Source organism: Ziziphus jujuba, chromosome 1 (genome assembly GCF_031755915.1).
Source record: "Ziziphus jujuba cultivar Dongzao chromosome 1, ASM3175591v1".
NCBI classification, from domain to species: Eukaryota; Viridiplantae; Streptophyta; class Magnoliopsida; order Rosales; family Rhamnaceae; genus Ziziphus; species Ziziphus jujuba.
Window position 1 is genome coordinate 12493330 of NC_083379.1, and position 12612 is coordinate 12505941.

The 12612-nt window shown below is 30.1% G+C and overlaps 1 protein-coding gene across 1 annotated transcript; it reads right to left on the reverse strand.

The window, feature by feature from the left end:
- Positions 1-1596: 1596 nt before the first annotated feature.
- LOC125423535 (wall-associated receptor kinase 2) lies at positions 1597-4743 on the reverse strand. The gene is made up of 3 exons (XM_060818316.1): positions 3798-4743; positions 3432-3608; positions 1597-3015 (listed from the first exon to the last, which is right to left on the reverse strand). The coding sequence occupies exons 1-3, from the start codon at positions 4654-4656 to the stop codon at positions 1817-1819; spliced, it is 2235 nt and encodes a 744-aa protein (XP_060674299.1). The 5' UTR covers positions 4657-4743; the 3' UTR covers positions 1597-1816.
- Between the last annotated feature and the right edge of the window lie 7869 nt (positions 4744-12612).

The window sequence follows — 12612 nt, forward strand, 5'->3', positions numbered from 1 at the left end:
CTTCCATGGCCATCTTCTAATTTTAATTATTATTTCTTTTAATAAATTTCATTGAACGTCCTATCTCCAATAGTGTGATTCGTACAATTGGTTGCATAAGTCTTTACTCCAATAGTGTCATTCGTACAATTGGTTGGGTAAGTCGTTACATACGTATTTAACAGCTTGCGATGAATGAACCCCCCGCAAAGTTCTCACAGAACTACCAATTCATTATGACCTTAGATGAGACGGACAGAAATGTACTGGTGGTGAAGTTATCATACCATATACAAAGGCAAAGAAAGAAAGAAAAGTTGGTCACTTGGCTGTGCTGAATGTCCCTCCCAGAGAGGAAAAGAGTAAACATTTAAAATTCCGCAGCTCTTTTTGTTTTCTGTTTTTGCTTTTGTTTTTGTTTTTTTTGAGAAAAAATTTCCACAGTTCATGTGATACAATTTCTTATATTGGAAGAGACCACATATAATCGAGTAAAACTATAGTTTTTCTTTTTTTTTTTTTTTTTTGACCAACAAAAAAATGAGACATTTTATTTTTATTCAAATTTATTATAATAAGATAAATTTATTATTTTAAGAACATATTAACATTATTAACCAACAAGAATATATCGTTTAATTAAGGAAGATGTATTACTGCTCAATTTTTTTAATTTAAGGTAATAGTTTTGTAACTTTTAGAAATACCAAGATTAGATTTGAAAAATTGCAAAAATAAAGTGTTAGTAACATTTTTTTTTTTTAATTGTGATATAATAATTTCTATTCTAATTTTTATTCTAAAGGGAAGGGACATATTAATAGTTTCCACTCTAAAAGAAAAGGAGCTCGTCTCAAATTCCGAGGAGGGACATGTTAATAATATCTACTCTCAAATCCATCACAACACCTTGGTGCAGGTGATGTGCCTCTTCTCGGATGTAACAAACCCAACTTCTAGGCTACCTTCAAGAAGTGGCAATTTTCCATAGTGTACTTCAACTATCGTCCATCATTATATTTATTTATAGGACTTAGCATTTGGTTTTGCATGCTATAATACCCACGAATTTTACAATTTCCCAGACTACATTCACCCCCACTACCTTCATCAGTATTTGAACCTGAACCATGCGAGTACTAATTCTCTTCTTTACACAAATCAACTTTTTCCCATTGCTTTTTCTCCAAGTTAATCAGTCCATTAGGCTCATTATCTATTTCGTTCATGGTAGGCCTTTCCTGTCCTTTTACATTTGCTTCACTGGATTGGCGACTTTTCTTCATCCATAATTTCACCACCAAGTAAGCATTTTTCTTCAACTGCAGTGACAAAGAACGTTGCCAGCCTCTATCCGTGGTTTCTTGGAAGTTTATTATTATTATTATTATTATTATTGTTATTTATTTGTTTATTTTGAAAGCCGAAGTAGTTTCCATGTTAATGAAATAGATTTAAGATTCATAAATGTCAAACCGTGCGTTATGTATATTTGATAAAACTACGCATGAAGTAATAAACTTAATTATTATTATTACTATTATTATTATTATTATTATTATTTTTTTTTTTGGTTGTAAGATTTGAGAATAAAGCAAGAAAAAAGGGAGAAGCAAGAAAAACAGAAAGATATTTCCCAATAAACAGAGGAAAATCAGAGGAAGACTAATGTGCTTCCTTCTTACGTCTGTTTACTACCATAATTAAAGTAACAAAAAGCTAGAACAAACAGCACAATGGAATGGACTTCTTGCTGATGTGGAAGCTCTCTCGGTAACCCGTTTATAAAACTCAGCAACCATAACCAGCTGATAAAGTTTTCTTTCATACGAAACAACTATCGTGCATCATAATATTGGCTTAACATCTGGCTTTGCATACTGTCATGCCCAACAATTGCAGTACCACTACTCCTAAATCCACTTTTACCACTAGAATTTTCGTAAGTGTTTGAAGTAGAACCAAGCAAGTATTCATTCTCTTCTCCACATAAATCAACTTTTCCCCATGGATGTTTGTCCAAATTAACCAGTCCCTCCAGCTCATTTGCTACTTCTTTCATGGTAGGTCTTTCCTCCCCTTTCACACTCAAACACATTTTGGTAAGATTTGCAACTTTTTTTACTTCCTCAACATTTTCTTCATCCACAATGTCACCATCAAGAACATGAAGTAAGCAATCCTCTTCGATTGCACTGACAAAGAACATTGCCAGGTTTCTTTCACCTTCAGGCCTGTTAAAAGAAACTACTTCCTTGCTCGTTAGTAGCTCAGCTAAAACAACTCCATAGCTATATACATCACTTTTTTCCGTTAACTGGCTTGTATGGAAGTATTCGGGGTCTAAGTATCCAAGTGTTCCTTGCACAAAAGTTGTTAGCTGATTTTGGTCTTGAGGAATCAGCTTCGAAGCTCCAAAATCCGCTACTTTTGCTGTGTGATTCTCGTCCAAAAGTATATTGGAAGTTTTCACATCTCTATGTATAATGGGGGTAGATGTTGCAGAATGTAAATACGCAAGTGCCCCAGCTGTTTCCGATGCTATCTTCAATCTCAACTTCCACGGAAGTACAGAAGCTTTTCCTTTCTTGTGAATATGGTGGAAAAAGGTTCCATTAGCAATGAACTGGTAAACAAGTAAAGGAACTTCTGTCTCTAAGCAGCAACCCAACAATTTAACAACGTTCCTATGATTGATTTGCAAAAGAATCATCAGTTCATTGATGAACTGTGCAGTCTGTGTTTCGTCACCAATTTTGGACTTCTTTATAGCAACTTCTTGGCTATCTGGTAATATCCCCTTGTAAACTTTTCCATAGCCTCCTTCTCCAAGAACTCTGTTTTCATCGTAGTTGTTTGTGGCTCTTTTAAGTTCTTCTGCAGTGAAAATTCTTGCAGTTTCAAGATTTGAGAATCGTTCTCGCAATATTAATCCACCATTTTGCTCAAAGAATTTCCTTTTTAATTTTCTTAGCTTTATTTTCCTCATTCCCCAACACATAATTGAAACTGCAACCAATAACGCGAGGCTGACACCTGCATTAGTTAAAACGCGAATATTTAGTGAGGAATAAGATCAAGTTATATCTATTATGCGCACTAACGTAAGTAAACTAAAGTTGAAAATAATTATATAGTATACGTAAAAATATGGTTTATTATCTTAAATATAATTGAGATACATATTAGATTGTTAAATGATGTTTGTCTACTTAAATCAAACGTTTAGAGTAAATATTTTATATATATTATATTTAAATTAATGGGAAACTACTTTTGAGCTAAAGAGTTGGCTAGCAAAATTCTTTAGTCTAGTGATGATGCATATCAAACTTAATTTCTTGTTATGTGTAAATAGTATAATTAAAAGCCATAATTTTATTTTTATCATTTTTTTCAAATAAAATTAACTGTATATTTAATGCATATTTTATGAGTTCGAACATACTCACCAAGTGCAATATAGAGAATGAGAACTCTCTCAGATTGATCTATTGCATCCTTCTTGCTGCAGCCCGTCCCATTAATAATTTTGGACCCCTTTGGACATGTACACGTCCAGTTCCCAGGTAAATTATGGCACTTTCCAGGATTGCAGGGGTTTGAAAATATTTTGCATTCATCTATATCTGAAAATTAAGAAGGTATATACTAGCTGTTAAGAAAATATAAATTAAATGACCCACTTCTATTTAACAGTTTAAGATTTAAAAAAAATGATAATACAAGTTGGTATCAAAGTCAGGATCCAATTTCTCTCTCTATATATATTTATATATATATATATATATATATGCAGATGTATGTATGTATGATACCTTGGCAACCATCCCGGTGGTACGGGTTCCCATGGTAACCAGTCAAGCATTGACAGTGGTAACCACCAGAACCGTCCTTGACGTCGATACACTTTGTGTTATTTTTGCAAGCAAAGTCCGAACTCTTTTCAGCATCAGAACAGGTCTTACCACTTTCATCTTCAACTGCCCAATTAATAACCACTGGTAGCTCTTTCACCTTTCGCAAGTCTTTAAAACTGGTCCTGGAAAAGTTGAACTTTTTTTCGTCCACTACGAAGGCAAAGCTACATGGGTTAAACTTCCATATATCTGTATGGTTATAATAGCTATTCACCGACACTGTAATGTTTTTCATCCGATAGGGAATAGAAGTTTGGCAACAGCCCACGCCAGAGCAAGACTCATTGAAGGTGCTGATGCTCTCACACCATGATATGCAACCAGTTGCAAATACTTCTGTGCCTCGGTATCCTTGAACAAATGCTTCGGTGTCGCAGCCAACGGCGAAGAACTTGTTTTTAGTGGAAGAGACTGTGTATAAGGACAGATTGAGCGAAGGCTGCCAATTATTAGTTTGCACACCATTCTGATCGTAGCAGTCTCGGCCAATGAACTGGGAAACGCTCAACTCACCATCATCAAGGGATATGTTAGTAACTTCGACGTTGCCTGTCGTTAGAAACGCTCTATGAGGATGGTAAGATTCGTTGCATGTGATAAAAAATTTCTCTCCCAAATAGCAACCTTCATCCATTCCGAAAGGATATGGAACTTTGAGATCACCACAGCTTTCACGGCAGTGAGCGGCGGACTGAGCTGCTACTACTGTGGTTGTGGTGGCTAAAACAACTAGTACTATTAATATTCCAATTGCCATGGAGGGTACTTGTTTGAGTATACCCTGCAAGCCCAAAACCACTATTATTTTTTTTTTTTTTTTTTTTTTTATAATTTCTCTGAGGCATGAATATATGAACTTTGGCTTATAATATTATATTCTTTTGAAGAGGAAGCAAGTCCTTTATATAGCCCCAAATGACCGAAATAATGATCATAAGAAATATTTGCTAATTTAATTTGTATGGCTTGGGATTGATGGTACCACTACTACTTCTCCATGTTGACGAGGTCTCATCATCTATTTTAATTTCCGACTTGTGGAGTGCAATTTAAGGCAACTGGGAAGAGCAGCATTATTGCAGTGAAACACTCCGGACAGTGACATACGTTCGCATTTACCAAAAATAAAATAAAATAAAAAACCTACGCTGTCTCTGCTTTTATATATATATATATATAATAAAAATCTTAACAGATTTAAGTGGATTTCAATTATAAAAATAAAAATTTTCTTTCAAAATAAAATTATAAAAATAAAAACAAGAGAGCACTTGCCCCAGGCCTAGAAGGACTCCCTTGGGTCTCGGGTGTGAAGGTGCTTGAGAAGTTGTTATTGATGGATTTGATAGAAAGATAAAGTTTTATAAGTTTGTTCAAAATATTTATATATATATAAAATTTCAATATTGACGACGATTTCAATAGTATTACACAGAGAAAAAAAAATCATCATCAATACTGAGACGTGGAATTTTTTTTTATATATATATATAACTTATAAATTTTGAGTTTAGTAAATAAAACCAAAAAAAAAAAAAGTCCTGTATTATTTTTTTTTCATAAATAATGAATTAAATTTTAAAGTAAACAAAAACAACTACATTCTGTTAATCAACCAAAGAAAATAAAAAATAAAAAAATAATAAAAATTTAACAAGAACATGGCACCATAAATTTAATAAATTTGATTTCCTCATTTCATTTGATTGTATGATAGTGTATGTCTGGTGTATACGAACATATTGATAGGAGAGCCGTTGAATTGCAGTTAATTTTCTAAGCCAAATAATAATAATAATAATAATTGCAGTTAATTTAAGAGTAATAAAAGATCTGGAACAACTTGACTTTGACCATAACGACCCGAGGTCAATAGTCTCCCACGGACAGAAACAAATTTCAATTATTATTATTTAAGAAAAAAAAAATCAGTGAACGATACAATTCCTTGTCCATTTCATCTCCTTGATTGAGATATTACATTTTCCGCAACAAATCGATCGTACAAGGACAAAACTCATTGAAATCCCTTGTGTTATTTTTTCCTTTTTTTTATAATCCAAAGTGGTAAACCCATTAGATATTTTAATAATGATAGAAATTTTAAAATTTTTATTAAATTTATTTAGATAATATTTAATTAGTATATTTTTTTATATATTTATTCATTTAAAAGTTCATTTATATATTTTTTACTGGATCGTATAAAGAAAATATTCATTAAAATCCTTTGTGTTATTAACTTTTTTTTCATGATCCTAAGTAGTAAAACCATCAGTACTTGCCAAACATTTGGCATTCTAATAATGCTAAAAATTTCAAAATATTCATCAAATTTTTTTTGGATAATATTTAATAAATTTATTTTTTTATACACTTATCTACTTATAAGGTTTACTTTTTTTTTAAAAAAAAAAATCCATATAAATATATCAATAATAATAATAATAATTTAGTATTTGTTATTTAGTAAATAAATTAATAAATTTGTTCAGTATTTTAGTGTTACAGCCTTACTGTAAAATCCCTTATATGTTCCTGTCTTCATACGTAAATCTCCTTAAGAAACGTTAGAAAATCTCCTCCCTCAGTGATTAATGAATACTGTGTGGCTCAGCAACTGGTCTCAACCAACAATTTGCCATGGAAATTTGTTTTCTGGAAAATTTTCTCCCAGGTAGCAATCTTTATCCATACCAAAAGGATATGGAACTTTAAGATCACCACAGCTTTCACGGCAGTGACGGATGGATTGAGCTGCTACTATTGTTGTTGCGGTAGCTAAAACAATCATTAGCAATCCTATTGCCATAATGATGGAGGCCATGCCCACTTCTTTCTTTCTTTTATGAAGCATATAAAATACTATTTAGGTATAGTATATTATTCTTCTTCTCTTTTAATATGTATAGCTATTAGCTGTATGTGTCATTCTTTAGTCCCTAGTGAAGTGGTGGCAAGTCTCCTCTTATAGTCAATGGAATAAAAATATTAAAAAAAAAAAAAAAAAGGATAATTCTATAGATTGATCAGCAGTCGTATATTTTCACGAAGTCAATTTCAAATTTTTTTTTTTTTTTGGTTGGAAGTAGACTCTTACCAACAGACACTGCCGTCTGTTTTGGGAGTTCTGCATGTAAAGAGATTTTTATAATTTCTGAAACTACGGAAACTCATTGTTATTCTACATATCTTTCTTTCATTGCTATCATTCTTGTAAGTATAATTTTTTTAAAAGTTTTACAAATGTGAATTATCTTCAAAACCTGAAGGATTACTAATTAGCGCAGACCTTATTTGGTAATTATGATAAAAGCAAATAGTAGGCAAGCCATAATTAAACCATTTCCTACTATTAGGAATTCGTGAATTCAAGACACTAAATGAGGAAAAATTTACCATAAATGATATAAAAATAAAGAAATAAAAAAACAAAAAAAAAGTGAAAAAAAAGGATAGCATTTTTAGACCAGCAAAAGGATGGAGTGATTACAAATGGTACTAAGTTGAACACATGGACGATTATAGAGACACACTTTCAATTATTGCTAAGCATTTTTGAACAAATTTCACATGAGGCATTAGAGTTCCATTAAATTTTGTTGAAATAATTTAAGTGACACAAATAGTTAAAGTGGCAATTTGTGTTGGTGAGTCATGTTTGTATCAACTTATTTATAAATCATGTCAGAATTTGTTAATGTTAATCCATATATATTGATATCTGTGATAAACGGATTGACCTATTTAATCTATTTTAATAAAATATTATTAATCTTTTATTATTTGTTACAATATAATATATTAAAATATATAAATATTTATTTATCATTATTTTTAATTTTTATATATTAATTAAACTCATTACTATTACAGGTTAATTTATTAGTGATCATAATTGTATTAATCATGTTGACACTGATATATTATTTACAAATCATTTAAAAATCCAGGTTGTTGTCTCATGACCTTATATTGACACCCCTAACGATTGAATGATAATAAGTTGAATTTGTGTTAAGTTCATCCCTCTTATTTGAGATATTGAAAGGACTTGGATATAAAACTAATAAAATCAAAAGCAAACTGGACCTCAAATTAAATTTTTGAAAGATCATGAACCGCAAAAGGGGATACCCTAAGTGGACAAAGATCCGGTAGTTGGTTTTTTTATCCTCGTGTATGTTTGTTTTTTATCTTAGCCGCTCATTTAAAATCTAATCGTCCACAGTGATGCCACGTCATTATATTTTGATGAGTCCATTTTTGACTAATATGCTGACATGTGGGAAAAAAATGAAGGGTCAAGATTTGTTTTAATATTATTTTATAATTTTGAAATTTTAAAACCTCCAAACTCATTTATTTTGGAAACTTTTGGAATTCTTTGGAAAGAAGGGGAACATTGGGAATTCCATTGGAAAGAAGGGGAAAATATAATAGTTTAGGAACTTATTTTAAATATTTGCATTTATTTTAATATTTGTTTATTTTTTAGTTGTTTATTGGTATATTAATTGTAAATCATTTTTTTTTTAACCTAGCCTAGCCTGCATGCCTCTGGCACATAGGGAACTCCAGGCTCTTTTTTACAAAAATTAAAATAATAATAATAATAGTAGTAGTAGTAGTAATAATAAACCAGGCCTTGCACATCTGAAAAAAACTAAAATACCTCCAAAAACATGTCTATATATATATATACACATATATTATTTATGTGCATATACATTTTAATTCGCATAGTTATGTTTTTTCTTCTTGAAAATTGTATATTATTTATACTGGCCTATTTTTTTTTTTTAATTTTCCGTAATAAAATAAAATTTTCTAACCAGATTAGTACTCATAAAAAAATTTATTTTTAAGGGTCCATATATTAAAATAAAATAGAATAAATAGATGGAAAATGGAAAAGTAAATTTAAGTATGAGTTTTTGAAAGTTTTTATGTTCTATAAGGAATCAGTACTAAAAATCAAAATTTCAGCCTTTCATTTGTTTTCTTTTTATGTTATTTCTGAGTGAAAAAGATGAAAGTGAAATTTGGAAAAAGAAAAAAAAAATACATCTATGTTTTTAAATGTTATCTAATCATAAATTTGACTTAAAAATATTTTTATTTGTTAGTTGCAAACTAATATGCCATTAGTATTATTGGGCATTTTAGATGAATGAACTAGAAATATTTTCCCTTTCTTTACAAAAGAATTTTAAAAGTTTCCTAACTAAGTGAGTTTTGATGTTTTAAAATTTCAAAAATTTATAAAAGAATGTTAGAAATTAATCTTGACACTTCATTTTATTTCCACTTGTGAGCAGATTTAGTAAAAGGATTGGACTCATCTAATATAATGATGTGGCATAGAATAGATTTTAAATGAGCGGCTAAAATTTAAAAATAAAGGAAAGGCAGTATAGACAAGGATCAAAAAATCAAGGAGAGGATTCTTTGTCTAACTAAAAGTTGTTGACAAGGGAGACTATTTACCTCCCCATCTAGTCATGTCAACTTGTCCATAAGTTACCATCCTAAACGATCAGTCGTTTTCGTTTTATATATATATATATATATATATTCTTTTCTTTTCTTTTTTTTGGGGGAAATATGTAGTATTGTACGCCGAAGTCTTTTTCTTTCTTTGATTATTAGAAGATTCATATACAGCACCGTAAACTACTTTCTTTTGGATCTATATCTCTATTTTTTTGGGTCATAGTCTCTATCTCTAGTCAATAATGGAAACTAACTCATATTCAGCGGAGTTTTATTGCTGAAAATTTTATATTTATTATTATACTGTATCTTTATTTTTCAGTATGGGTAGTTTAGTTTTTAATTTTGCTTGTTAGCTTTTATAAACTTTCTTTGTGATGTTGTCTAGATTAATTATTTTGCAATTAAAAAAATAGCATTCTTTTATCTCTTCCTCTTCTTTCATTTTTTATTTTCGCTTTGAATATCTCTACATAGTATCAAAACCACAAATCTAACCCTTCACCTTGTCAGCAGTGCTGTCTTCATGAACAGTTCTCTTGTGAATATGTATATATATATATATATATTTTTTCAAAAAGAAAAGTACGTAGGTGTTTGTTGTTAATCGTATTCTATTCTCTTTATATGTTGCTGACATGATTATTTTGCAATGAAAGATTTGGGTCTTTTGCATTGCTTTCTCGGTATTGAAGTTGCCTTCTCTCCGAAAAGTCATTCTCTTCCGATGTAAGTACACAGCTGACGTTCTTAAATGAGCTCATCTCACTAATACTAGGACTACTGACACTCCTCTTGAGCTCAATTAATGTTTGACATTCTCTTTCTAATGGTATTCCTTTTACCAAATCCTAGTTTACATCGTATATTGTTGGCAACTTAGTATATCACTACTATTCGTCCAACTATTGCATAATGTTATTCACATTGTTAGTTAGTTTGTTGCTTCTCCTATTACGGTTCATTAGGCTGCTATTGTTCGTATTTTGCAATATTCATGGCACATTCTTTCAAAGTCTATTGCTTCCATCAACTTCATCTTTTGAGCTTCGTGCATACTCTGATGCTGATTGGACTAGTGATCCAATTGATCGGAGTCTACCACTAGCTTTTGTATGTTTTTGTTTTATTCATGTTATGTCCTGTACTTGACAAAATTTTCATTGAGGTTTGATATTGGAATATATAAATTCAAATTTTGATATTAAATTACTGTCTTAAATTCAATTATTAAATTTAATTATAAATAAAATAAAAGTGATTATATAAAAAATATTAAAACCAAAATAATAAATACCCAAAATAATAAATACAGAATTATATTTAATTAATGGCTAGTGGTATAAAATAATTATATTTACAATATTATATAAAAGAAAATAATATTTAATTAATATAAATAAATACTAAATATAATATATAAATATTAAAAATTTTTAATGTATTAACAATGTTATCGTATTTTACTGTTACCAATCCATTATCTATCATGTCTTATTGTGTTGACACTATTATGTTAAAGCATATCCAAAAACTGAAAATTCCATATGGGTTTATATCATATAGAATTTTTTTAGGTCTAATTTTTGGATAATTTTCTAATTTTTTAGAAAAGTAAAAAATAAAAATAAAAAATAAAAAATTATTGGCAAACCTTCTACAGCAACCACTAAGATTGTTCGGTTACAATGTTTACTTGCTTATAGGAGGGTTTTCCTTACTCGTCCTATTTCTATGTATTGTGACAACACAATTCTGTTCAAATTACTTACAATTTAGTCTTTCATGAACAAATTAGCACATCAAAATTGGTTGTCATTTCACTTATCACTCTCAAAATGACACTATTTATTTGCAATTTGTTTCTTCCTCTTTACAGATTGCAACTTGTTTATAAAGTTCCACAGTACTTTACATTTTCATTTTTGTAATTAGTAAGTCTCGATAGTTCATGCAATCCCATTTCATGAGTTTGAATGGATTAAAGTTTGCAATATTTTTTAGTAAGGATAGTTTAGTCTTTTATTTTGCTTATTAACCTATATAAACTCTCTTTGTTGTTTAGATTACAATTTTACAATAAAAAATAAACTAGCATTCTTTTCTCTCTTCCTCTTTTATTTTTTGTTCTATCCTGAATATCTTAACAGTATTAATCTCGTATACGGTTAATATGAAAGTTTCACAGATATGGATCCAATGTATATTAATGTGATTTGTACTTTATGAATTATAGCATTTCCTTTCATGTACAATTTTGACAAATTTTTACATTTTAATATTATGAAATTTCCTTGCATAAATCCACATTAAAGTGTTTCTAAAAGTAGGAGCTGTACATTTTAATAAATATGAGTTAAAAGAAGTCCCTTTAACTATAAATTACCTGAAAATAGAAAAACACAGTTCGATCATTATAAAATAAAATTTCTTTAGTGGAATAAAGTCAAGGTCTGTGGTGACTATAAAGGGGCTAGAGAAGCAAACAACTTTCTACCTAACTTAATTATGATAGTCCACAAATAGATGGGCAAATGAAAAAAGCAAGAACTTTCTATTCCAGTTAATCAAAAATTTCCACACATTAAATTCGATGCATAACAAGTCATGATGGAAATTAAAGGATATATATTCTTTTCCAGGCACAACTCGGAATATTCAACCAAGTTTGTATTACATTTTGACAACTCTGTCCATTTCATTTTCTTAATTACGATATTTAGATATTTTCCACCAAACCGATTATACAACGAGAAAATTCATTGATCGAAGGTGTTACTGACCAACACAGGTTCATATCAATTCCCAAGCATTAGATCTTCAATCCGTGCTCATAATTATAAAATATATAGATATTATTTCATGTTTAACCCAACAAATGGTTTCCAAGAGATTACACTGATTAAGACAAGCATGATATGATTTCTGGACATAAATAGTATAATATTTCTACGACTGTCTAATCTAAACATAAGTCCAGAATCATTTTCTCGTGTAAAAAAGGCAGAATCAGTCCACTAGAGTTTCCATCGAATTGGTCCACCAAATTTTCAGTTGCTATCTCGGGCTACAACAGACAATGAAAGCGTCTAACTGATATTTATACATACCTAAAGTCATAAAAAGTTGTAAATATCTTCACTGAAAAGCTCGAGTTGATTTAGTCGAAATTACAAACCATACAAGAGCCTTTTTTCTTGACAAAGCTTCTCTAATT

Bases quoted from the DNA above. Each gene is read 5' to 3' on its own strand.
- LOC125423535 (XM_060818316.1), bottom strand. From the start codon at position 4,656: ATGGCAATTGGAATATTAATAGTACTAGTTGTTTTAGCCACCACAACC. The intron at 3,609-3,797 runs GTATCATACATA...CTTAATTTTCAG, and splicing joins CCACCGGGATGGTTGCCAAG to ATATAGATGAATGCAAAATA. The intron at 3,016-3,431 runs GTGAGTATGTTC...TAACTAATGCAG, and splicing joins CATTCTCTATATTGCACTTG to GTGTCAGCCTCGCGTTATTG.